At 36.1% G+C, this 26,252-nt stretch overlaps 5 protein-coding genes across 6 annotated transcripts in view; 3 read left to right on the forward strand and 2 right to left on the reverse strand.

The window, feature by feature from the left end:
- LOC105176631 (zinc finger CCCH domain-containing protein 18) overlaps nt 1-414 on the forward strand; it is a 1,805-nt gene extending 1,391 nt beyond the window's left edge. The window contains exon 4 of the mRNA XM_020698823.1: nt 379-414. Within this exon, the coding sequence (XP_020554482.1) occupies nt 379-414 (36 nt within the window). The remainder of the gene's footprint in view (nt 1-378) is intronic.
- LOC110013120 (zinc finger CCCH domain-containing protein 18-like) lies at nt 185-1,606 on the forward strand. Its single transcript, XM_020698864.1, has 3 exons — nt 185-540; nt 638-755; nt 997-1,606. Exons 1-3 carry the CDS (start codon nt 414-416, stop codon nt 1,067-1,069), a joined length of 318 nt encoding a protein of 105 aa, XP_020554523.1. The 5' UTR covers nt 185-413; the 3' UTR covers nt 1,070-1,606.
- LOC105176613 (kinesin-like protein KIN-12F) lies at nt 1,877-8,779 on the reverse strand. 2 transcript variants are annotated; one of them, XM_011099483.2, is made up of 16 exons: nt 8,308-8,779; nt 7,959-8,093; nt 7,682-7,765; nt 7,470-7,595; nt 7,319-7,378; nt 7,184-7,237; nt 6,972-7,064; nt 6,773-6,868; nt 6,332-6,480; nt 5,225-5,374; nt 4,808-4,937; nt 3,789-4,727; nt 3,593-3,691; nt 3,378-3,521; nt 2,496-3,290; nt 1,877-2,382 (listed from the first exon to the last, which is right to left on the reverse strand). In XM_011099483.2, the coding sequence occupies exons 1-16, from the start codon at nt 8,620-8,622 to the stop codon at nt 2,140-2,142; spliced, it is 3,612 nt and encodes a 1,203-aa protein (XP_011097785.1). In that variant the 5' UTR covers nt 8,623-8,779; the 3' UTR covers nt 1,877-2,139. The 2 variants fall into 2 exon arrangements, with proteins under 2 accessions (XP_011097785.1, XP_011097782.1); XM_011099480.2 differs by having other exon boundaries at nt 3,774-4,727.
- Nucleotides 9,131-11,824, forward strand: LOC105176614 (mitochondrial inner membrane protease ATP23). The gene is made up of 5 exons (XM_011099484.2): nt 9,131-9,594; nt 9,667-9,788; nt 10,093-10,230; nt 10,345-10,428; nt 11,495-11,824. Exons 1-5 carry the CDS (start codon nt 9,477-9,479, stop codon nt 11,627-11,629), a joined length of 597 nt encoding a protein of 198 aa, XP_011097786.1. The 5' UTR covers nt 9,131-9,476; the 3' UTR covers nt 11,630-11,824.
- On the reverse strand, nt 14,289-19,404 carry LOC105176615 (heterogeneous nuclear ribonucleoprotein 1-like). Its single transcript, XM_011099485.2, has 5 exons — nt 19,212-19,404; nt 18,980-19,103; nt 18,446-18,672; nt 16,907-18,098; nt 14,289-14,928 (listed from the first exon to the last, which is right to left on the reverse strand). The coding sequence occupies exons 3-5, from the start codon at nt 18,665-18,667 to the stop codon at nt 14,915-14,917; spliced, it is 1,428 nt and encodes a 475-aa protein (XP_011097787.1). The 5' UTR covers nt 18,668-18,672; nt 18,980-19,103; nt 19,212-19,404; the 3' UTR covers nt 14,289-14,914.

Raw genomic sequence — 26,252 nt, forward strand, 5'->3', positions numbered from 1 at the left:
TCTTTACTAACTCTTTCGAAAACTGTGCTTCAATTCGACGAGTACCCACTACTCATTAGTGGAATTTTCGGTCATTGATGGATTTTCTGTGCCAGCATTCCTATATATGCATATCTGCCATTTAATTTGTTTTCTAATGCAGGAAGTGCCATGAAAAATTTGAGCCTGCAATGTATTGTCGCTCACACCCAATAGATATCGACCCGGAACTTCAAGCCAGTAAGTTATTGACAGTTAGCCTGTCTTAAACCTAAACACTTGGTTCTTTGCTTTAAGTCTGAGATCAAGACAGCAATAACATATGCAAGTGATAAATGAGAAGTTTATCATATGAAACTGCAAATGCTTTTTGATCCTTGGTTTTATGATGGATAACAGGGTCGGAATCTTACGGGCTGTTCAGGCGGCAGCTAATGGAAGAACACAGAAGGTCCCTTGAACTTGAGGCGAGGCGTCTCTCACAATTCCAGTTAGCTTCCAAACCTCTTGCTGGCCAATCTTGCTTGGGTTATTCCATGGATGAGCTTAAAGTGCCTGAAGGTCGTTCAGAATTTCTTGATCTTCATTTTTAGTCCATTTTCGTTGAGTTTCAGGTCTTTGTTTCCACTTTTTGATGCTTCAGATCTAAACTGTGCAGATAACTCCAGATTTCCTTCTGCTGATCGATACCATTATCTGCTTGATGTTCTGAACAGTGGTTCTTCGAGTGATGATAACCCCAAGTTCTCAGTAAATAATTGCTGCGATCATGACGGGTTGGCATGAATCTTATTTCTTGTTTTTTGCTATTCTTTGTGTTTAGAGTGCCTTCTGAATATTAGGTACAAAATACATTTCTATGAATAGAGTAACCCATAAAATAATCGAAACATTACCACGTCATCAAACAGCACGGGGGCTATGCAAACAGCTTAAACTTGTTGGACATGTTTCTATAACTTACATGCTGCCCCAACATCATTTATCAGCTTAACCACGGTGTTTTCATACTTACAGTGCTCAAGGACTCAATCTTCCCGAGAACCCCTTTGCGCCTGCACTCGATAGCAGCATTTCAGCGGTCATGTAGATTCAAGAAGACCAGACACAAAAGATCAGAGTTTATATCAGTAGCTTTTTACAAGTCACCATCTTTAGTTGACTGGATACAGTTCTTTCTTCTGCTACACCATTCTACTCAGCTTGCTGACTAATTGAGGTACGTATTGGTAGAGATAAAACCAGAAGAATGTCCGTCCCATTACGCGAGTTGAAGGAGGTAGGAATTACGGACGTGACGCAGAGATGCATATAAGAAGAGAATAGAGTTGTTAGTGTTTGGATAGAAGAATGCAATATAGGAGTTTTGACTTAGATGACGAAAGAAAAGTACCCACATAGTACATATTCACTATCTTTGTGAAACGGGGCGGTAGACTAAACTGTTTAGACTATCAGTTGTAGTTTTTACTGCTAGTTTAGCAACATGACTTCATTCTGTGAACATTTTTCATCAAACTCTTTCCGTGTTTTGTTTTATCGTTTCCTCTTTAGTGATAGTCTCTGATAATGTCAGTTTTTTGTACAGTGAACATCTATGGATGCTTGCTTTATTATTCAATGCTTTGTATATACTATTTAGGTTGAATATCATAAGCTCTGTGCCTATTGTTGCTATTATTGTTAAAACTATTTTTATGCACACAAAATGTTAAAACCATACTGGTAGTTAAAAACCACAATGTTCAAAAATCCTTAAAATAACTCCAAAAGCTTTTGTAACTTTAAAAAACACATTTTATATTGGAAAACCTTTGAATAAACTATGTATACAGTAAGTTAGGGTCAACCGAATTAAATCTAGAAAAGTGATGATAAGGAGAAGGAAATCGCACAGGGAACAAAGCTTAAAGATCTAATTAAAAGCCAAAATTTATTACTGAGTAACAAAAGCAGAGATACTAGTTGTGAGCTTATTCTTTCCATATCATATGAGGAAAAATAATTAACAAATTTCAAACATAACTTCGCAGAGCACAAGCAAACATAGAAAGATCCTATGCCATATGACAGTAGTCGGTTTAGCAGTGTGATTCCAGATGACCTGAGTGGGGTCTTGAATGCGGTTGTTGTAGTTGATATGCCCAGCTACAGTTGCACTTAGTAGTGTTCTTGATATATTGCCCCGAATTCTGCCCTCCAAGCCTGATCATCATCTTGAATTGTATCAGGATGCACTGTATCTGAGTCTTGTCGATATAGTGGTCGTAATGCAGCCTCAGGCAATCTGCTTTCTGCAAGATATTGTTTCATGGTAATCATCTCCATCTTGTGCTTTCTCTTAAGTTTCTCAATTTGTTTCCTTAACTTTTCATTCTCTTCTTGGATCATTGTGTTCTTTTCCTGCACAGATAGAGAACTTTAGTCAGGGAAACTTAATTTGGCAGTATTGTCAAAGTAGTCACTGCAAAAAACTAGAGAATTAGAAGTATTGTCTCCGAAGAAGTATGAATTACCTCAGCCTGTGAAGCTGCTGCTTCTGCTTCTCTCAACCTAACAAGAACTTCACCAGCAGCGTGCACAGCTTCTGCAGTGTCTTTGAGTTGAACTTTAAGACTTCTGTTTTCTTTCTTCAATAACTCTCTTTCCCGCTCCCTTTCCACCCTCAAAGCAGAAAGCTCAGCTGAGAGAGCCTTTGCAAAACGAGAACCATGACGACCCTTGGCTCCTGCTTTTGAAGCTGCCTTTTTCACCTCTGCTATCCCTTCCATAATTGCTCGATGCTTTGCTACTATGTCATTGTACTTCTCCTGCAGTTCTGCATAATGCTCAATCATTCTAGCATGACCCACAACAGATCTTTTAAGGGCATCATCCAACTCTTCTGTGCACTGCTTCTCTAGTGTCAACTCCATCTCCACCTGTTCTGCTCGTTGACGATTAGCCTCAATTTCAATTCTCAATTCATCGGTTAGTGAAATCCAATCACTCTCCATTTCCATCCATTTTTGTCTTTCCTTCTCGAATTCTTCCCCACTATTATTACCTTGAGCAAATACACAACTTTTTCTCAACTGGATTGATTGTGACAGCAAAGAAGATCTAAGTTTGTCTGATGATCTTCTTGTAGGTGCATCAGTGTAGAACTGCAATTTGTTTCTAAGAATTTCAATTTCTCTGAGAAGGGCATCCCTCTCCTCCAAAGTGAAGGAATTTTTCATGCTAGCATTGAATTCCTGGACTTCTTTAATTTCACATTTCTCCTTTATAAATTCTGCTTCTTGATTTTCATCACCATCCCATGTCAGAAGCTGGAAAGAATAAGATCAGAGCTAAGGTCACAAACAACAGGCACAGAAATCAAAATATAGAGGAACTAGCAAGAAAAGTTTCTTAACCTTAGTTTCAGTGTTGTTTGGTGGGTGGCATTTCTCATGTTCATTCTCATTGGTTGGTGGCAGTTGGTTCTTCCCACTGAAATTTGAAGAGCTGCGGCATACGCTAGTATCAGTCTGGTCAATCACACATTTGCATTGCTCGAGCTGCAGAATATCTGGATGTTAGCTTGTAGTTTGGCTAGAGATACTAATTTACATCAACTAAAAGAATCTACCATTTTGTTTAGATGCTCAATTTGTACTGCTTGGTCCTTACAAATGCTATTGAGCTCTTTCTCCCTCTGAATAGCCAAAGCCAAATCTTTCTCCATATCCTGTAAAAAGAAAGACAAATTAGGGATGAGACAAAGAAATGACAGAGTCAAATGAAGCAACTTCAAAACAATCCTTCCGCACTTGAGTTGCCAATACATTTGAACTTGTTGCTAATCCATGTACCACCGCTGTCAAGCTATCATTGGCTTCATTGCTACCTTTGCCTTGACATTTCATGCAAAGAAAAGTCTGATCTGCAGATCGTTCTTCCGATGAGGTTTGGACAGAAGCATTAGCCTTGTCAGCTGATAGACATGGTTTGAGTGCCAAATGTTCGAAAGAGAAGGAGACAGATGAGCTAGCTGGTGCTGAGTTCCTCTGGTGATAGTCGATGATCTGTAATCCTCTATGGAGACTAGCTGCCAAGGACTCAGTAGGGCCTGCAAATATCCTACTAGATCTTAAGGAGGATTTAAGATTGTCAGATTGGAGTGACTGCCGTATCACATCCAGATTTTTGGAAGCTTGTACTGCGTCATCCTGAATAGGGACATTTGATGGGAAAACAGAGCTTTTCCTTTGAGAATTTTTTATTTTAGGAGACTCGGACAACATAGGGTCTTCAAGGACTGCTGGCAGATGGCATCCACTGATTGACAAGCTATTCCTTGATGGAGGATCAATAGCAATTGAGTTCGTAGAAATTTTATCAGACGGCATTGCTGTTTCACTTGAATTGATTTCTTCACTTTCACTCTCTTCAGAACAGCTCAAATAATGTTCACAAGTGAATTCTGTCTCGCAACCTTCTGCAGAGTATAAGAGGGCACTCTCTCCATTCTCAGAATCTTCTTTCAAGTTCTCTTCTAGAGAGCTACGAATATTGTCAATGTGAACCTTCAATTCTTTTACATCATCCTCATTGATGCATATATTTTCTTCAGAATCATTGTCGATGCGGGGTAAGATTAGTGAACGGTTGAGGCTTAGCCTCAACTGGTTCAAGCTGTCGCGCACATTCCCCCCTCTGAAATATCCATGACTGCTGCTTAGAGAGTTGAATCCACTGGACGACTTAGCCCTCATCAGTTCTTCCTGCATTAGACAAACAGAGTCAAGAAAGATACTAAAGCCCAAAGAAGCTTTAGCTTTTTTTTAGGAACAAACAACACCACCTTCAACTGCCGAATCTGATCGCTGAGGTCATTAACATCATCTTCTGTTATTTCATTAACTACAGGTACATTCTTCAAGAGTCTTGCCAGCAGTCCAAATCGAAGTGAGCTTACAGTTTCACTACTGCTCCTGCTTGTAGAAAGAGAAAAAGAATGTTAAAGCACCATAATAAAGAAACCTATTATGTGCAATCTATAGAGTGAAAACCCAAGGGAAATCAGAAAGAAACCTATTATGACATTTTCTATGCTTCAAGACAAAATATTGTTTCCAGCAGGAAATAGAAGTTCTAGAAGTACTAACATAAGCATCACAAACACAATGACTGAGTTTATTAGTTATCAAGGGCATCATATAATTCTCTACACAAAAATTTTGCTTCTGGTAATTAGATGAGAAGTCAGAGAGTGCATTACTTTTTGTCTGGAGAAATAGTGCATATGATGGAGAGTTTAGCATTGCCACCAAATGATTCTCTCAGCAGATGAGTCAGACGAGAACTTCTATATGGAACTTCTTCAGATATCCCTGATTGACTTTCTTCTGCAAGGATATTTACCAAGCGCCTACAAAATTGCAGGTTATGCAATTAGTTACAGCTTCAGATGAAACATGCAATTATACATAATAACAGCAAGCTAATTGTATATTTGTTGCTTCACTTTATCATCTGGTACAACTTTGGAAGTTTACAACAGCAGTGCAATTTTTTGTTTGGTTGGTTTCTCCCATATTTCTATTTATTTTCTAAAACAAAAACATCTCCGTAGGAATCTTATTCAATGACTAGCAGCTGGCAACATTCAGAACCAAGTTAAACTCGACATTTCTATCAAAGACTAGCAGCTGATTCTACTAATCTTTGAGCTACCAAAGCACTTTGATGAGGACTCCTGCAAGATAATTTTAGAAAAATCAATGGTATTTGATAGGAAATAAAGATATCTGCTGAAGTAAATGTGAGAATTATAGGGAAGAAGGTTTTCACAAAAAGTTAATTTTTATCTCTCTATGATTTTAGCTTCAGAATACCACAGCATATGATTACATCCGACAACATGATGTTCATCATGCTATTATTTAGCTTCAGATGAAACATGCAATTATACATAATAACAGCAAGCTAATTGTATATTTGTTGCTTCACTTTATCATCTGGTACAACTTTGGAAGTTTACAGCAGCAGTGCAATTTTTTGTTTGGTTGGTTTCTCCCATATTTCTATTTATTTTCTAAAACAAAAACATCTCCGTAGGAATCTTATTCAATGACTAGCAGCTGGCAACATTCAGAACCAAGTTAAACTCGACATTTCTATCAAAGATTCCAATAAATTTTAGCCATCACCTACTATATGAAGCTTAAAGATCTATAATGGAGTCATGTAATGAAAGAGCTACAGGCTGAAGATGATGCACTAACAGGAGATAACAACAGTAATCAAAAGATAAACACAAGTATTTCGTAGATAAAAGGGAAAACTGAAAGGCCTGAACCAAAATTAAAGATGTTTAAAGACATACCCAAGCTGCGATGTAGACTTCTTTATATATTTCGCTTCTTTCACATGCTGTCTACTTGCATCATCAAGTACATTTCTCTCAAATCCAGCAAGATCGACGAGACTGATTCTACTAATCTTTGAGCTACCAAAGCACTTTGATGAGGACTCCTGCAAGATAATTTTAGAAAAATCAATGGTATTTGATAGGAAATAAAGATATCTGCTAAAGTAAATGTGAGAATTATAGGGAAGAAGGTTTTCACAAAAAGTTAATTTTTATCTCTCTATGATTTTAGCTTCAGAATACCACAGCATATGATTACATCCGACAACATGATGTTCATCATGCTATTATTTAGCTTCTTTTTTAACTTCTTTGTGGATGGAGAGAAGAAAGCAAGGGAAATTTTTCTAAGAGCTGAATTTCCAAAATGATATTATTAGCAAATGCTGATACTACCTTGCACCAAGACTCAAGTATGCATGTAAACATGATATGGGATCTTGAGCTCTTGGAGTTTATTCTTGTTGTTCCCATCTTTCTGTTTGACAGGCCCTACAACATAAAGTTGTCTTTAGAGTAATCCCTAAAAATAATCATATTAACAATAAAGCATGTAGGGAACAATGTAATGCGATCAGAAACTCCTGCTTTTCACCTTGATCAGAATTTGAGTGACATCCTCATAGCAAGTCACATACTCCTCAGTCAGATTCTCTACATAAAATCCATTCTTGGCATCGTCCTTTATCTGGATAATTGAACCAACAACCAGTTGAACATAAATATGCATGAAAAGACATCGACGAAGTATATAAAGAAAATTAGTGAAACTTCAACTAATTTTTTAAAGGAAAAGTAGATTTATACCTCCAAGTTTCTTTGTGTTGGATCAAGTAGATCACCAATTTTTCCATCATACACCTGTAGCAAGAAACCATCGATCTTAGTTACCATACACAGAAATCAAACCAAGAAAATTGGCACTCGTGAAAAAAGGATCACCTCCAGGAATGAGCACCGACACTGATAATTTGTCTGTTTGCCATCAGAATTCCCTTGATCCTGTATCATTGATGGAAGCAATTAGAAAAGTCCGAATTGTCATAATAGTGTCTAAGATTTTTGAAGTCGACAATACATAAAAATAAACTACCTTCTGAATCTCGAAGAAAAGATTCTGGAAAATGCGCGGCACAATACCCTGAAGACCACTGGCTGATGGACCGTCAACCATTGCACTTGGGGGTCCCCACATTGTGTAAGTCTTCCCACTCCCAGTCTAGTGTTGGAAACAAAATATAGCTCAGAATTATGATCAATTAAATAATTGGATGAAATTTAGATCAAGATCAGCCAAAATTTTACCTGTCCATAAGCCACAATTGATGTATTATAACCAGATAATGCATCCTTAACCAGAGGAGCACCTACTAATTGGTATACGTCCCCCTAAAATCACACAACTTTATAGGTCAATTTTGATGCTTATGCTTTTCCCAATGACCATGAAACAGAAATAACCGTATTCCAGTTCACATCATTTTACTAATAGTTAGTCAAGCCAAAGTAAAAAGGAAGAAACTTAAGAGAAATGCATTGCAGTTCCGTTGTATGTGAAGAATTTTGTAAAATAATCCCAAACCTGAGTCGAATCTGAGTCACAAACTGAATCAAATGTATAATTTCTTTCAGCAACTGATATTGAATCCTTTGAAATTATTCTGACCGAAGTATCTCCAATTCCAAGACCATTGGCAGGCCTAATCCTCACCACCACCTATCCACAAACCAGAAACCACATAATTTCGATAAGTACATCATCGACATCTCTAGTAAAATAAATTTGATAATACTCGTAATCTGTGGTTGAAAAACAAGACCAGCTTTATCAAATCGAAAAATGGCCTCTATCCAAACATGACAAATTATCTAAGATTCAACAAAACTCACAATTATGTTTTCACAAAACTGAAACAAAAATGCATCAGTACCTTGACTGGTGGATCTGGAGCCTCAGGTTCCTTCTCCTGTACCAGAGACGCCGTGATTTCTTCCTTTTGCGGATAACTTCTGACTTTTGAGGGCGACTTTTTGGGAAATGAGACTGACGCAGAAAGTGGAGGATCGCGGATCTGAATATTGGGATCGATTGGAGCTATATTCTCACCACCCAATCTGAACTTCGAGCGGCGGGTTGAAACTGACTTCTGCTTTGCTTTCGGCAGTAAATTCTTGAATGGCACTGAGGCAGAGATGCTTCCGAAGAATCGGCTGTTTTCAGATATTTCAGAGCTGGGCTTCGCCATGATCGTGCTCAACAAGGAACCTGCGTGTAAATAACTCAACACCGTAGAAACCTTTCAATTTGTCGGAGAAAGATCTGAATGGAAGAAAAAAAAATTCAGATGAATCTGCAATTTGAGTCTCCGAGAGAGAGAGAGAGAGAGAGAGAGAGAGAGAGAGAGAGAGGGGGGGGGAGGGGGGAGAGTCTGATTTGAAATTTAAATGTTGTTCGGGAGAGAGACGTTAGAATCGTGGCATATGACCGTTGCTTGGAGCGTTCAAAAATTTAAACCTAGTTATGAAATGACAAAAAGAGTCATCCATCAGTAGCCCATCAACAAGTTGGGCTGAATGTACACATGGCCCATTAATGAGATCCAAAACCAATTTGGGCCTAACCTTACCAGGGCGCTTTAGAAACTAAAATGGTATTTGTTCGGGTCGGTCCTATACCCGGAATTCCCACATCCAGACCTCATTGGATCGGATCCAACTGTCCTGATTCAAGTCCTAGATAAAAACACCCCAAACCCAGTTACCCAGCCGTCCTCCCCTCCCCCATTTCCTCAACCTCAGCACCCATCCCGGTGCCGTTGATCCAGCCGGCGCCACCACAAGCATCGGCTCAGCCCCGCCGTTCTCTCCATGGTGGAACACACTGGATTAGTTCAAGAAACGAGAAAATTCGAATATTTGACATTCTCTAAATTCTTGGGGCGGAAGAAAACCAGAGGGTGAAGCAATCGCTTACTTCGTTTGGCATTTGGAGAAAGCAAATTCAAGCTATAAGAGTTCGGGTAGTTGGTAGTTCCATACCAGTTGTGAGTTCGGAAAAAACTTCAGCTTGGATAGTGCAGTTTGTATCTACCACAAACTAATGGCGGGTGATGCTGATTCGAGGCCGAGGTCTGGTGCTGGTAACTTCTCCTCCTCCGCCCAGGGCGGCGGCATGACGGTGGAGGAATGCCAGAATATGATCCAGAGAAGTCTCAGAAGTATTATTTCTTGTGAATAATTGTGTCGTTTTTCCCCTCCAGGGTTTAGTGTTCACATTCTATTTATTGCAGATCCGATGGTGAAATTTCTGAAGGAGCACCTAGAGAAATCTGGATGCAGCATTGGAAGCAATTTCATAAAGGCCGTCAATTGCGAAGAAGCCACTGCCGGTGGCTATGTTGCCGGTGGAGGGGTAATTCATTGATAATCCACTGCTCTTTTCTTATAATAAAATCTTTTGAAATTGCAAAGGCAAATATTGTAGTAGATATTGTTTCTGAAACTTGTGTTGATTGATAAAGTATTTATTACTTCTCCGTGTAAACCACTTTGTGTAGCATCAAAGACTAAGAGTTTGAGCTTGCCATATTATGAATTTGTCTTATAGGTTTTGGTTATTTCATCCTTTTGCTTTTAAGTGTAAGACAAAGAATTTAATAATTTTACCCATCATTTTATTGTTCTTCAGTTTTCGTTGTTATGTGTTTGTGCAATAGATAGTAGTTTGTAGCAATCACTTGCAAATTCAAGATGAGGTGACTCAAGTGGTGATCCACGAGCTCATTCATGCATATGATGACTGTCGGGCTGCAAATTTGGACTGGACTAATTGTGCTCATCATGCGTGCAGTGAGGTTATATTCTTCTGAAACTTGCTTTTCCTTTGTTATGCTTTTTCTCTTCATCTAATTAAGCAAAAGGGTCACTTTCCTGACCTGTGGCTTCTATTTTACTGTTCTTGAGAGCAGATTCGAGCTGGTCATCTGAGTGGTGATTGCCATTATAAAAGGGAGTTACTTCGTGGTTTTCTAAAGATAAGAGGGCATGAACAAGTGAGTTTTATTTCTCACCAATTTCCCTAGTATTCTAGTCTTTCATTTTCAAGGACATGATTGCCATCTATGATGATCTCTAATTTGATAGTTGAGAACAAGAAAAGAAAGTCAATGATCTAGTCAAGAGCGGCCAAGTATTTCCATTAAATTTTTAGTTATGATTTACCTCAATTGGTATATATGACGGTATATGTTAGGATGTGACAGGATTGTCCCTTCTCAAATAGTTTAGGGAACTCCTGGTTCTTCCTAATTTGCAGGTATTCAGGCCTGTCGAGATACCGGTCATGGTCAGTTTAGGACCCTCAAGTCTCAGAAAATTGTATACAGTATTTGTGTTCCAATTAAACTTTGTCCTGTGGAACTGGATCCAGATTATAATTTGTGCTGAGACTTCAGTCCTAAAATCCTTAGGCAAAACATCAACTTTCAGTTTCAGCAGTTAAAGAGCAGACAAGTAGTGGTCAAAGTAATAATCCAGGGACTGATTTCTGTCCTAGTCAGAGAAGCTAAAAAAGGATTGCCGAGCTCAGCTATAAGGAACACAGTGTGACGCGAGGACCACATTTTTTATGTGTTTTCTCATCCATGCATTCCCTGCTGTTATGTTTCTAAGATTCTCTATACTCTCTCCATTTCTGGCTAATCAGAATACCAGTTAAGAAAAAAGTTTGAGTATGTTGTATAATCATCCAGCAGACAATCTCCCACCGGATAATTTGTTCCTCTTTTAAACCCATTGTCAACTTCCAATCAATGGACACCGTTTCAGTCAATGTTGAGTACCTGTTTCTTTGGTGTTTCTATCTCTCAGTTGCACGTAGTGGGAGAGGAAGAGAGAGAACTGAATGGTAAAATGGAAAATTTTAAGAGCAGAATTCCTTGCACATACCTAGTACTGGATGAAAGATTCAACACCGAATCGTTTGCTCTGTATTTATGAATATGTTTAGCTATTGTTAACTCCATTTCATATCATCTTCTGATTGCTTTTGCATGCAAATTACACCATTTTCCTTACATCTTGATGCCTAAACAATACCTCTTCAATCTTCTGCTGAAGGACTGTATAAGGCGAAGGGTAATGAAATCGTTGGCTGCAAATCCATACTGTTCGGAAGCTGCAGCAAAGGATGCCATGGAAGCTGTTTGGGATGTTTGTTATAATGATACGAAGCCATTTGATAGAGCTCCTTGAAGATACAGGAACGTATAGTTATATTGACAACATTTTTGCTCACATCCGGTAGCTTGATGATTGTTACATTTCTTTTTTGCAAAAAGAAATACGAGGCAATCGTTCGTATACCCAGTATACAAAGTATCGGATGTAGTATGAATTTCACATGTTGCTACTACATTCACCTTTTATAATAGTTTGAAGTACACTCGATGTGTGTGGATAGTTTAATTATTTTGTGATGTGTGTGGATAGTTTAATTATTTTGTTATATTTGTTTAGTTGAATGAAAAAGAAGAAAGGCAAAACGAATTAACTTTGCACATGAATAAGAAATTATTACTAAATTTAATTCATTAAAAGAGATATTTTGTGGAAAAATAAGTATATTTAGGGGCATTTTAAACAACTCGTGTTTTGCCAACCGTAGTGGTTAGTCTATAATTGTCCTTTTAATATATGATATAGATGACAACAAAAAGGGATAATTACATTCTCCTCCTTCAATGTATTGTGTTATTATACATAAATTTTATGTGGTTTGAAAATTATATTTAATACACGTGAGGTTTACTTTCGTCTTTTAAATAAGTATTTTTGTTAGTCAGAATTTACCAAATTTATTGATATTAACAAAAAAAGAAGCATATTGTATACAGGATTAACTTATTATTGATTCATTGCAAGTCAAATAGATTTTTTTATAATTAATTTATCCTTATACATGTGGGGATGTAAATATTGAGTAGTTTAGTCAGAAAAAATTTATTTGACATATAATAATTAATAAGTTAATTAAGAATAAATATTAATTTTTATTCAATTCATTTTTAATATTAGAATTATGCAAACATTAAGGCTACTAAATATAATTTTTCAAATTACAGGAATCTACATATAAAAACACCAAATCTCAAGAGAATAGAATATAATTATCCCTTACAAAAAAGTTACTACAATGATTTTATCACTGTGTCTTTGTCACTGTACTCATTAATAACAATTCTAATTTAAATAAAACTTTCATGGTAATCAAATTTAGAAATATATATATATATATATATTATTTTTATTCTTGATGTTAATCTTATCGAGTTTAATCAATATCAGATAAAACAACTAACTAATCATAGTTATTAATTTACAAATCAAAATATAAAAACTATTATACTATTAGATTAAAAATCACACCTCTGAAAAAGAAAAAAAAAAATCATACTCAATTCTTTGATGAAATTTATGTAAAAATATATGTATATGCGGGGCGCAGTGGGGCGGGTGAGTGTGATTGGCTCGCGCAATGGACGGTCTGCTCGAAATTGACGCCGTAGTTTTTGCCACGTGTGAGGAAAATGGGAACTGTGACGCACAGGAACAAAATCTGGGCCTTATGATGAGATAAGATTTGCTGCGGCAAATTTTAGGATGGGAAAGGGAGATCAACAGCGAAAGATACCATTTTCTAAATCCAACGGCCAATAGCTACGCCCCATTTACAGCAGTTGTGGGCTCCTCCTCCGTCTCCGCTCTCAAATTAGTTTGCTTTAACGGCCGACCACAATGTTACGAGTCTAGTTTCCTCTTCCCAGAATTTTACTTTTTCCTTTTTTTTAAAAAAAAAATTGGAAAAATTATTAGTATATAAAAAAAATCTAAAAGTAATTTTTTCTTTAAAAATTTTATGGTTTTACTTTTTTCCAAGTGTGTGTGTATTCTACTATGTTGGGATTTAAATTAAAAAATTATTATAATTTTTAATTACAAAAATAATAAAAATCAAGTACATGTTGAAATATAAATGAATAAGACGATTATACATAACATTTCTTGCCAGTTGAATAATGTAGTCGCCAATTGCGTTGTCGTGCCCTCTTATACTTTTTTTTTTTTAATTATGAATTCATCGTGTTTGCTCCTACTAAACGCTACAAAATGTTCTTAGTGCCAAAATTTATCGAATTTGATCACTGTAGCCCCTCCAACATACTGATAACTTAACCAAATTTTCACTAAACCACCATGACCTCAAAATTCACCTCCATATAAAGTGACAAATTCTATGACCTCAATGAGTCGGACATTTGACCATCAAACCACCGTATTAACGGTTTACCCCTTTTCAAGGGCTGCCAGCAACTGTGACAAAACTTACAAACACCCTCACATACAAAGTTTGCAAACCAATGCTTAGGTGAGACATTCACCCCCAAAAACCAGTAGAAACTATGCCTTATGCAAACAGTCCTAGAGTACCTAACTTAATTTCCATACAACATGAAAGGGAAAGCTGAATTCAATAGTCTGTCACCTTTGGACTACACTTTTGTGAAATCCCATTTGAATTTAAATGTATAATCTAATGAGCATTTACCCTCATTGAGCTCACCGATGCATCGTCCCCCACCAAACTCCCTAACCGATTTCTTCCACCCTGATCGCCCCGTTAAGATGAGCTTTGGGTGTCAGGGCAGAGCTCCTAATACACAACCAAGAGTAAGAAAAATAAAGCTAAAAGTAATGGTTTTTCAATTTCTCCTTTCAGCACCTAGACATCCTAGTTATTTCCAACTGTCGGATTATCAACAATAATCAAACATGTAGTGGATGCATGCATGAGCTGAACATATCAAGTAAAAGTTGAAAAGAAATGGGAAAAAAGAGATAACTGGGCAACAAATAATTAAAAGTCTCTTTCTCACACTACATCTATTTCATACACGAACGAAACTGTAAACTTGTCAGATACAAAACCTCCAGTAAATGAATAATCATACTACTCGATATTTTTATTGAAGGGAAACCTAGGAGGGTATCCCTCTTATATTTCACGCTATTAAAATCAAACAGAAACTCACATACAGTCTGAGAGAGATACAAATCCCAGACACAAATGGAAGAGAACTTTGCCAGTCAAACAGGGGATGGAAGAAAAAAGAATACAAAAATAACTCTCTACCTTTTCAACGCCGTACCAGTAGTACCACCGTCCTGTGTTGAAGAGTCGCACGACAAATAAAGCTGGAATGGATCTTCAAAAGTATATATCCCGCAATCTGATTTACATCTCAATCAAAATGCTGATGAACAAACCTATGTTACGCTAAAAATCAAACCTCAAACCTTGGCAAAATCCCTTGAAATTGCTCTCTCTGAGCATGTATACTTTGCACCAAGACTCTGTTAGTTCTGTATAACATCATTATGATCTGAGATATATATCTATGAGGGATAAGAAAGAAATTCACAATCCACGTGTCTTTTAATATTTCCTCTCCTACATCATCTTCAGAATGCTCAAAGTTCCTAAGCAGCAATTCCTGAAGAAAACCACGGAGAAAAGTTAGGCTATCAGAATTTGTTGGTATACTGGATAATTCCATATAACTTATCTGAATATGAAAAGACCGTCGGTATTTTTTTTATCAATTCTTTCCAAATTTTTTAAAACGATTAGTTCGAATAATCCACACCTTAAATTGTAGGTAATGCAGCTATAATGTGTTCAACCAATATGCCACAAGATAAGAATGGTGTAAAGCGGTGAACTGAACCCATATGTTTCTCGGTCCATCATAAGGAGGAAAAGCTATCAATAGAATTAATGGATTAGACTTCTCTGGTCACAAACTACCTCTGCTTAATTCTATGCCATCAACCCCATTGCTAATAAATTTTCATAAGTTTTAAGACGTGAGTGGAAGGGAGCACCCCTAGTTGTTCCCACAATTAAGTAAAGGTAGTAAATCCTAATGTCCTTCTTCAGTGAATAGTCAAAATCTCTTGCGCATGCTTCAAATCTTAATAAGAGATGTTTTATATGTCAAATAATCTATTTATAATAAAAAGGGAAAGCTAATTATTCTCAGTGAACAAATGCACTTCAACTATTTGAAAGGAAGATCTTTATCAGTGTCGCAACAATACAAATATTACTGCACTTTTACATGGATATTCTTCAACCCATGCAGCCACAAGAATAACCATATGAGCAATTTTCATGAGTTTATTGATTTGGATGATTGAAACCAAGTGCCACCAGTTTAAGAATGTGAAAAATTTTGTGATGGTTACTTATCATTGAGATAGACTAGAAATTAAAAACTTGGGTTATCCAAATGATGAAAGAATGCACAAACAATTGAAAATACATAACATGACCAAGGATGGAAATTTAAAACAATTTCAGATTTTTAAGAAGATGCACGAGACTATCTTACAATAGCTGAATCAAATTATTCCGTTAGGACGCCATGTGTCATAATAATTCAGCTCAAAGGAAAAAGAGCTATAATATTTAGCAGATCCGCATAAATCATAATCTTAGGGACAACCAAAAGTAATAAATGAACTGAAGTTTCATGCATGCGGAACTGAAAGGTGGAAAGAAGCAATGAGATGATCAAATCATGACTTTGGTGTAAATTAACAAGTTGGGACGAAACTTGCTTAATCTATTCTACGGAGTTGAAAGGTAGTGAGAAATCATGACTGAAGTTTGTTATGAGTAACATCAGGAAAGAGACAGGTCAATTGATTATCACCAGTACTTTATACTTTATGCTTGTAGTTTTTGAGAGATTCATTGAAGTTACAACCTGATTTTCATTCGATCGATTATAACAACAAAATCAACATGAAGCAAATTTATGCCAAAAAGCATGTACACAAGTCCTTAGTTTAAAGTACATCAGACTCATTTATATACATGTGTGAGTTTGTCCCTGGTTGAGAATAGCTATAATGACACGTAATTCAAGGAATCCCTGCCTCTGGTCTAACATGTTTTGTGTTTGAGGGCAAGATAGGACATCGTTTTTATCGTGTGAACTGGATATCGAATATATTTAGGAACGCAAGCAGAAAAACATAAAGGGTAATGAAGTATAATTTCTCCAAGCTTGCTGTAGTATTCAGCTTAACTTTAAAATTTTGAAAAGTGGCCATGAAAATGGTAAAAAGGAGTAAGATTACACAGCTGACAGCCAACAGCTTCATACTGCAGCATACTTTTAGGACATCTGTGATTTTTCCGCAGACAAACTAGATGGAGAAGAGTTTACAACTCTAAGTCTTCAACTTATACAATATATCCACAAATAAAATATTGTATCTTCTTTTAAGATACCTGATGTGATTACTTTCACAGAATTTTACAGAACTATTTGCATCACGAGGACATTAATCGCAATCATCCAAATTCAGTTTTTCTAGGAAAAACCTAATCACGGCTCAAATGTTTCTGATTCTGGTCAACAAGTTTGTTGCAACTTCTAGTGCAAGGTTAAAAAGGAGTACCTCTACTGGATTTTCGATTTGGAATGTCATAGCCCACCCCATAATCCTCAGAATCTTTAGCTGTGACTTCTTCTGAATTTCCAAGTGCATAACCAAATGAACCTGAATTATCCAGCTCGGAAGATGCAGTTTGCCACGTTGGATCACCATAAACAGAGCCACTGCGATAGAAGTCCCCATAAGATCCCTCATAACCACCGCTTGAGGCAGAAAATGAAGATGTTGTGGCTACACCTGCTCCACTGTTTCTTCCAAATCCTCCTGCTCCCAGTGCATAGCTATTTTCTCCACCTCTGTAACCAACATTTCCCCCACTATAGCTGGAAGAAGTTCCCCCAAGTGAGGGGGCAATAGGAGAAGCGCCCCAATTTGCTCCATTATTTCCGAATACTCCAAAACCACCACTTCCAGAACCAAAGTATGAACCGGAGTTGGCATTATTTGCCGAACTATTAAGGCCACCATTTCCCCACACATTTCTGGATGATGAGTTGAAAAAGGAATCACCGCGGTTGCTACTTGTATTGTAACCAATAGGAGTAGACCTGCCCTGGTTACTGCCAAAATAGGGGTTCACAACACGGCCATAACCTACATTGCCACTAAAGTTTGAGCCCCCACCAAAACCCGCATTCAACCCCTGCTCCATATTCACACCCATTCCATAAGCGGGAGAACCAAACTGAGAAAACCCACCACGCGCACTAGCCAATGGGCTGTATCTTCCATCCATCCGGACACCATAGCCTCCAAGTGAGCTTAGATTATATCCCTGGGGGTAAGTATTAAGGAAGTTGTTTGCTCTGCCAAAACCATAGTTGTAACCAACAAGTGGGCCCCGGCTGGGCCCTGGAGACAATTCTTTGGGAACTGCTCTTTTTACCTCAACCATCTTACCTTTGAGTTCATGAAAGGTTTTGTGCAATACCCTATCCACTGCATCCTCTGAATCATATGTTATAAACCCAAAACCTCTTGGCCTTTGAGTGTTGTGGTCGTACATCACTACAACATCTGTTATGGTTCCAAACTGATCAAAGTAATCTTTAAAGTCGGTCTCAGTGACTGTAGATGCTAACCCTCCTACAAAAATCTTTTTAGTGCGTCCAGGTCCTGGTGATCCCTGAATGCTGCCACTGTTTCTATTTATCAAGTGTTGGTCGTCTCTTGGAACAGCTTTCTTTGCTTCAACCTGAAAGATGAAAGACAATGAATAGTCCATGCAATGAGACGATATAGACCAAGGAAAGAGGATTCTTTTTGTTGTAAAAGATGGTTATCCAATTACGGACATAAAAATCATGAAATTCAGGCAAGGAAGTCCGAGTAACACATTGTCCCGTCATTTATTTCTGGCGCATGGGAACTTGACAACCAACATTGCCTCATTTTTAAGAATAGGAAATTTATAATCAACTGGTTGAACTCAGACTGCCTCAACCCCTTTTTGTGAGTTCAAGGATAACTATCATTGACAATGTAAAATGCAGCATTTTGAATGCATTGTAATGACCTAAATGACTTTTCTAACCAACTTACAGTTCGTCCATCAATCATGTGCTTCTCTTTAACCACTCTTTCAGCAACCGCAGGGTCGGCAAAGACTACAAAGCCGAAGCCACGAGCACGGCCCGTGGTTCGATCTCTCATGATCACTGCCTCCACCACCTCCCCGTATGCCCCAAAATATTCTTTAAGACGTTCCTCATTCGTGTCCCAAGAAATCCCACCAATAAAGAGCTTACCTTGATCCGTCTCCATCTTTCCTGCAATTTCATACCAACTTAATCCACAATCATCCACCAAAACCAAGCAAAAGAACTTTTAAATGACCAGAACAAAAGGAAATTAAACAGAAGCAGTCTTGCAAATCGAGCTAAATAGCAGATTACCACCAAGTAATGATAGAATCTAAAAAAAAGAAAAGAGAAAATCTGATCGTATCAAATGCGTGAATCAATTCGAAAATAAGACGACTGAGCCCGCAACATAAGTTGAATTACATAGGCTCAGAGAAGTTAATCCATCAAAGACAAATCTGATAGATCCAAGTACAAACAAAACAATCTGTACCTTATCCAGAAAATCGGGCAGGAACCCAGTAGCAGACACTGATCAAATATCAAGTAGGAAATGCCGGATTTAATTCAAAACCATTGGATCCCCGGTTCATCAATTAAGATTCAATACACGAGCGCTGAAAATTTCACAATCGATGCAGATCAGAAACACCAACACAATCACCAAAAAAAAAAAACCCAGAAAATCACCAATGTTTTAAATTTATTTTCAATCAAAAACTCACCACCGAAACAAATTCAAAAAATTGATGAAACCAAGATCTAACGAGAGGAATACACGTAAATGAAAACAGAGGGTACGCTCATCCTCTCTCTCTCAACCCTCCTCCTCTCTCTCTCTCCCCCCCAAAGGTCCTTCTCTTGCTTTCTTCTCTTTCTTGGTTATTCCACTCCTTTTTAAACAAAATCAAAAGAAATGGAATTCCCTTTAGCTCACAAGAGAGGAGATATTATTTATATTTTATACAATATATATTTAGGTAAAGAGAAGAGAGAGAAGACAGAAGAGAGATAGAGAGAGAAAGCCAGAGGCAATACATGTATGTATATGTATGTATGTATGTATATGTGTATGTGTATATATACATATATGTTGGATTGTTAGGCCAAAATCTCTGGTTGAAGGATATTTGAAGTCTAAGGTAGATGACAGGAGGTGGTGAGCTTTTAGTGTATGTATGTATGCAACTCCTATGTTTTTTTTACCTTATTGCTCTTGTAATAATATTTCTCAAATTTCATTCTTTTTCTCTTTTATTATCATAAAATTGACTTTCTAATTACTTTTTTAATAGTTATTCTCAATTAAAATACTTAAAACAAATTGGACTAAAATTCTTGTATAGAGTAAATTATGACGGATTCTCCTAATATTTATCGTAATTATAAATATTTTATTATTATTTTAAAAAATAATTCATGGTTCTGGCCGTGCAATAAATACCCTTTTGTAACAATTCATTGTAGCGGTCAGAGGTATCTGTCAGGCGGTGATTTTCTCCATCTATATACATATATGTATGTATGCTGAGACCTATCTTTAGGCAATGGCATATGGACCGCTTAAAATTATTACCAGAGATAAATGCAGATTGTACATGTACAAAAGTGGTAGGAATCTTCCATCACACTTTGATGTTATACAGTGGTATTACATTAATATGTAATTAACACGTCGCCTTTTTTCAAAATACAATTAACTACTATGATGCAACGGAAGCTAACGCCCTACTCCCCCACAATTTATTTATCAGTAAATTATAATAAGTTCTCATGAGCATTTGTATAATTACATATACTCTTTCGTTGTTTGAAAAATTATAAATAATTCTCGATGTTTGATAAAATTATGTAGTCATTGGATAGAGTCTAAAATTTTCAACTTTTCCCTTACAGTATTTCCTTTTTTTTTTAAAACAAAACAAATTGGACGGAAATTTTTGAAAAATTATATAAAAAAAGAATCACTATTTTCATAAAAAATTCTATAAAATTTTAAAAGATAAGTATAATTCATAGTTCAAGTGAGCATTTTGATCAATTCACCACGAAAATAAATAAAAATCTAATTGATTGGATTAATTGTTGGGCAGGGGTTAAAATCAAGCGGATATTTAATGTTTTTAAAATAACAAGAAAGTGTTTATAATTATATTAAGTCTCAACGGAGCACTCGCCGTAATTTATTCATCATTTATTTATTATTAAAAAATATGTCAATAATTCCTAAATTAATTCATCAAATAAGTGAAATTAATATTGTTGGTGCAACATTAATGCCAACAAATGTGATTTCTTTATTATTATTATTATTAATTAAAACGTAAAAAGAAATAGAGAATTTGGTAGGCATGGGAATTGGAAAGGTTTAGGACATGATAGCATAGCTAACAACAACATGCATAATGATGTAAGTGCCAGCTAAAACCACACTAATAACAACAGTTGAGAAAGTCCCCCAACTGTTACAAATTATTCAAATATATATACATATATATTATTCAAATTATTCCTTTCTCCCATCCCATCAACCTATTTTATGGAAAAACCCTATTACCATATATTGGTAACAGCGGGGCTGAAAAATAAATCAAATTATTTATTTTATTGATCATAATAAGAGAAATTCCAATATAACTTTTGGTTCGTTTGTCTGACTCAGCTCAATAGTGAGGAAATGGTAACGGGTTGTTTGTTTTAAATTAAATATTTTATAAATTACAGTTCAATTTAAATTGAATTAAGGTGTCTAGAAATATAATTTTTACTATTTAAGATATTTTCGTCAGTATGTTGAATTTTTTTTATGATCTTTTTGTCCTGAATGTTTGTGTATATATAAAAAATATGCATTCCAGTGATGGCTAAAGTCTATCCACCTACCAGGGTAGTTAAGTAATTTCACAAATAAATCGGTAATACATCAGTTTTCTTTTCATCGTATACTATTATTACTCGTAAACACATAAATTTTACATCGTCATCACTTATCTACCCGTTCTTAAATTAAGCACTTTTGGAAAAGCATAAGCTTTTGCAAACAATCCCAACAGGGGTGCGACGAAATCAAATTATTCAGTACTTAACTCGTGATGTGTCAGGTTCGATCAGTCACAAACAACCAAAATAATATATAAAATACTATATGTTAAACTCCACAAAAATCGATCAAAATAAACTCAAATATCTGTTGAGATTTCTTTGCTACCAATATCCATCCAAAAATTGCTTTTGCTATTGAAAAAACAAGAAATTAAAATAGGGATTTGGGAATAATTTTCTATTTATGGAAATAGTTATCATCCGAATTGGAAAGTGTTAATTTCAAGGGTAATTGATTACATAATAATTAGAAATAAGAGTTTTTTTGGGCTCTAAAATGTAAAATTCTCAAAGTGGTTAATTTGAGTTGATGGATTTCAAATTCGTAATAATAAATTATTTAGATTCGTCTAAATAATTTATTATTATTTTAAATTATGGAAACTCGTTTCTTTTTTTTTTTTAATTTTTTCTTGAGTTGTGGGTTGAGATGCATTTAATATGGACTTGTTCGGAATTCTTTAAGAATGGATTTGGATCTGAGGGAAAGTTTGAAGAAAGTATTTCAGATGACTCAATTTAAAAAAAAAATTAAAATTCATTAATATTTAACAAAAATCGTTCAAAAATAGATTTGAATGATTTGAAATACTTTAATTTCGGAATTATCCAAATAAATTTGAAGGACTTTTTATCAACCTAAACGTACATGTGAATTGATGGATTTGAAGTTACAAATATCAAAGCCCGAAGAGAAAATCCGTTTGAATTTATTTGGATAATTTTAAATTTAAATGATTTCAAATTTTCAACTTTAAATTGAAACTATGTTTTATTAAATATTAATGAATTTGAAATTCTTGTGATATGAAATCATTTAAAATCTTTCCATTAAATTTAAATCTTGTTATTCAAATGGAACCATAATGAAGTTAATTATCCCTTTATTTGAAAATAAAAATTATATGAAACGACGATTGTTCATACGTCTAGGGCACAAAAGGCGCAGCATATTTTAAAAGAATGGCCCGCCCAAAAGTATGAAGAAGTAATGGCCAGTGTTGGGCTTCCTCCGGCCTGTTGGACTATAGCAATAATCATCTTTGTCAGATTGGGCCTAGAATGGGCCCATTACATTAGGCCCAGAAGGACGGTTGCACTCTTTCTTCACGTGGATATGGGCTGGAGTCACGGGTCAATTGTTATTACACCGGGTCATGGGTCAGTAAAATTTTTTAAACTACTTTTTTTTTCCCACTGAAACATTTTAAAATACTTTTCCAATGTTAGTAAAAAGTTAAAATTGTTATAAACTTAGAGAAATTCTAAGTTTATTGGCCTATCACTCTTAATAGAATATAAAGAAATAATATATGTATTTCTCCAACAAACTTTCTTATTCACTCTCAAAATCTCTTTACAAATGAAATACATGGTGGTATTTATAGACCACAAAAAATATGGTTACAAAATACACCATAAATCATTATAATTACAAATTATAATGGGGGATACAAAAGGGTGTATAACATAATGGGTATTAAAAAAGAATATGAAGAGGTGTATGCATTCATATATACATATTATATATAATACTCCCCCTTGAATGCATACCTCTTTATCATATACATCCTGCCTCGTTAAAAACCTTGCCTGGAAAAACCCAATGGGATAAAAACCAAGGCTAAGGAAAAGAGTACAGTTGTATAATCTCCCCCTCAATTGAGGCAGATATCTTTCAGGTGTCGCATGCCAATATTACGTATGAGTTGTTTGAACACCTTTGTTGGTAATGCCTTCGTAAACAAATCTGCTAAGTTCTGACTTGATGAAATTTGTTGAACATCAACTTTGCCTTCCACTTGAAGCTCGTGAGTGGAGAAAAATTTTGGTAATATGTGCTTGGTTCTGTCGCCTTTAAGATAACCATCCTTGATTTGGGCGATGCACGCCGCATTGTCTTCATATATTACTGTGGGACTTTTCTCGATTGATTGCAGTCCACATGATTCATGCACATAATGTATTAGTGATCTAAGCCATACACATTCACGCCCAGCCTCGTATAATGCAATTAATTCTGCATGATTTGATGAGGTGGCTACCAAAGTCTGTTTAGTTGAACGCCATGAAATAGCAGTTCCACCATACATGAATACATATCCAGATTGAGATATAGTTTTATGCAGATCAGATAAATGCCCCGCATCTGAATAACCAACTAATTTGGTTGTTTTGGCATCATCATGCCTTTCAAAATATAGTCCCATGTCACTTGTTCCACATAAATAATGTAGAACGTGTTTAGCACCATTCCAGTGGCTCTTTGTTGGTGTTGAACTATATCTTGCTAGTAGATTAACAGAAAATGCTATATCTGGTCGGGTATTATTAGCAAGATACATCAATGCACCAATTGCACTGAGATATGGTACTTCTGGACCTAAATAGCAGTTCCACCATAGATGAATACATATCCAGATTGAGATATAGCTTTATGTGGATCAGATAAATACCCTGCATCTGAATAACCAACTAATTTGGTTGTTTTGGCATCATCATGCCTTTCAAAATATAGTCCCATGTCACTTGTTCCACGTAAATAACGTAGAACGTGTTTAACACCATTCCAGTGTCTCTTTGTTGGTGTTGAACTATATCTTGCTAGTAGATTAACAGAAAATGCTATATCTGGTCGGGTATTATTAGCAAGATACATCAATGCACCAATTGCACTGAGATATGGTACTTCTGGACCTAAAATCTCATTGTTATGTGCTGGAGGATGAAATGGATCTTTATTAACATCAAGCGATTGAACTACCATAGGTGTACTCAATGGATGAGCTTTGTCCATATGAAAACGCTTAAGGACTTTTTCTATATAGTTTGATTGATGAATGAAAATTCCACCCTTAGTATGTTCGGACTGCAGGCCGAGACAATACTTTGTAGTGCCTAAATCTTTCATCTCAAACTCACTTTTTAAGTAATTAGCTGCTTGTTGAATCTCTTCAGGAGATCCAATAATATTCAAATCATCAACATACACAGCTATGATTACAAATCCCGACTCTGTCCTCTTTATGAATAAACATGGACTTATTTGATTATGGCAAAATCCTTTCTTTATTAAGTACTCACTAAGACGATTTTACCACATACGTCCGGATTATTTAAGTCCATACAAGGACCTTTTCAATTTGATGGAGTACATATGATGAGACTTTGACTGTAATGCTTCAGGCAATTTTAATCCTTCAGGGATTCTCATAAAGATATCTGTATCTAATGACCCATACAGATATGCAGTTACCACATCCATGGGCTGCATTTGTAGTTGTTCAATTACTGATAAACTGATTAAAAATCTAAGTGTCCATCCACTACAGGTGAATATGTTTTAGTAAAATCAATTCCGGGCTTTTGAGTAAAGCCTTGGGCCACAAGTCTAGCTTTGTACCTTACAACTTCATTTTCGTTCATTTCTCTTGCATATGAACATCCACTTATAACCAACGGGTTTGACACCTTTTGGTGTTGGAGTTATAGGTCCAAATACTTCTCACTTATTTAGCGAGTCTAGCTCATCTTGTATGGCCTTTTTCCAACTTTTCCAATCATTTCAATGTCTACATTCCTCCATAGTTTGAGGATCATTTTCATCTTCATCCATGATTTGGATGGTTACAGAATAGGCAAAAATATCATTCATTTCAATTTCTTTACGATACCAACCTAAACTGTTATGAGCATAATTAATAGACATCTCATAACTGTCCTCGAGTTCTTGCTCATTACTTTTAGAGTCTTCAGATAAAACCGCTTCAGGGATTTTATCCTTAGAGACACTAGTGGTCACATTCATATCATGATTAACTGAGACGATATGAACCTTTCTCTTTCGAGGTTTTGCATCTTTAGAGCCAAGTGGTCTACCACGCTTCCGGCGTATTCGTGACTCAGAATGCATTTGATTTATTAAGAATCGCTTCAGGGACTTCTAAACGAGTTGGAACATTTTCAGCCGGAATATGTGATTTTGTGACCTTTTTGGTATCTATCAACGCTTCTGGTAGCCTATTTGCAACACTTTGCAAATGTATGATCAGTTGAACTTCAAGTTCACTATCATTTGTCCGTGGATCCATAAAAGACATAGATGTTGCATTTCATGCAATATCTTTCCTTTTAATCTCCTTATCTACTCCCCCTAATGCCGGGATTACTGTCTCATTAAATTGACAATCCAAGTACCTAGCAGTGAATTGATCACCGGTCATTGGTTCAAGGTACTTAATAATTGAGGGAGATTCAAAACCAACATATATTCCCAGTCTCCGTTGTGGCCCCATTTTAGTTCGTTGAGGAGGGGGTATCGGGACATACACCGCACAACCAAACACCTTTAAATGAGATATATTTGGTTCTCTTCCGGAGACCAATTGTAATGGAGAAAATTTATGGTAAGCGGTAGGTCTGAGACGAATTAGAGCCGCTGCATGCAAAATTGCATGCCCTCATGCCGATGAAGGCAATTTTGACCTCATCAATAAGGGTCTAGCTATTAATTGTAACCGCTTAATTAACGACTCTGCCAGGCCGTTTTGAGTATGTACATGAGCAACTGGATGCTCTACAACTATCCCAATTGATTGACAATAATCATTGAAGGATTTAGAAGTAAATTTTCCCGCATTATCTAGCCTTATCCTTTTAATAGG

Source organism: Sesamum indicum, linkage group LG14 (genome assembly GCF_000512975.1).
Source record: "Sesamum indicum cultivar Zhongzhi No. 13 linkage group LG14, S_indicum_v1.0, whole genome shotgun sequence".
NCBI classification, from domain to species: domain Eukaryota; kingdom Viridiplantae; phylum Streptophyta; class Magnoliopsida; order Lamiales; family Pedaliaceae; genus Sesamum; species Sesamum indicum.

What these genes read in the sequence shown, in the direction of transcription:
- LOC105176615 (XM_011099485.2), bottom strand. Translation starts at nt 18,667, where the DNA reads ATGGAGACGGATCAAGGTAAGCTCTTTATTGGTGGGATTTCTTGGGAC. An exon ending in ACATGATTGATGGACGAACT is followed by an intron (nt 18,099 to 18,445) that starts GTAAGTTGGTTA and finishes TTCATCTTTCAG; the next exon opens with GTTGAAGCAAAGAAAGCTGT.
- LOC105176614 (XM_011099484.2), top strand. Translation starts at nt 9,477, where the DNA reads ATGGCGGGTGATGCTGATTCGAGGCCGAGGTCTGGTGCTGGTAACTTC. An exon ending in GATCCAGAGAAGTCTCAGAA is followed by an intron (nt 9,595 to 9,666) that starts GTATTATTTCTT and finishes TATTTATTGCAG; the next exon opens with ATCCGATGGTGAAATTTCTG. An exon ending in GCTATGTTGCCGGTGGAGGG is followed by an intron (nt 9,789 to 10,092) that starts GTAATTCATTGA and finishes TTTGTGCAATAG; the next exon opens with ATAGTAGTTTGTAGCAATCA.
- LOC105176613 (XM_011099480.2), bottom strand. Translation starts at nt 8,622, where the DNA reads ATGGCGAAGCCCAGCTCTGAAATATCTGAAAACAGCCGATTCTTCGGA. An exon ending in ATCAGATTCGGCAGTTGAAG is followed by an intron (nt 4,728 to 4,807) that starts GTGGTGTTGTTT and finishes TGTCTAATGCAG; the next exon opens with GAAGAACTGATGAGGGCTAA. An exon ending in CAAATGTATTGGCAACTCAA is followed by an intron (nt 3,692 to 3,773) that starts GTGCGGAAGGAT and finishes TTCTTTTTACAG; the next exon opens with GATATGGAGAAAGATTTGGC.
- LOC110013120 (XM_020698864.1), top strand. Translation starts at nt 414, where the DNA reads ATGGAAGAACACAGAAGGTCCCTTGAACTTGAGGCGAGGCGTCTCTCA. An exon ending in TGAGCTTAAAGTGCCTGAAG is followed by an intron (nt 541 to 637) that starts GTCGTTCAGAAT and finishes TAAACTGTGCAG; the next exon opens with ATAACTCCAGATTTCCTTCT. An exon ending in AATTGCTGCGATCATGACGG is followed by an intron (nt 756 to 996) that starts GTTGGCATGAAT and finishes TCATACTTACAG; the next exon opens with TGCTCAAGGACTCAATCTTC.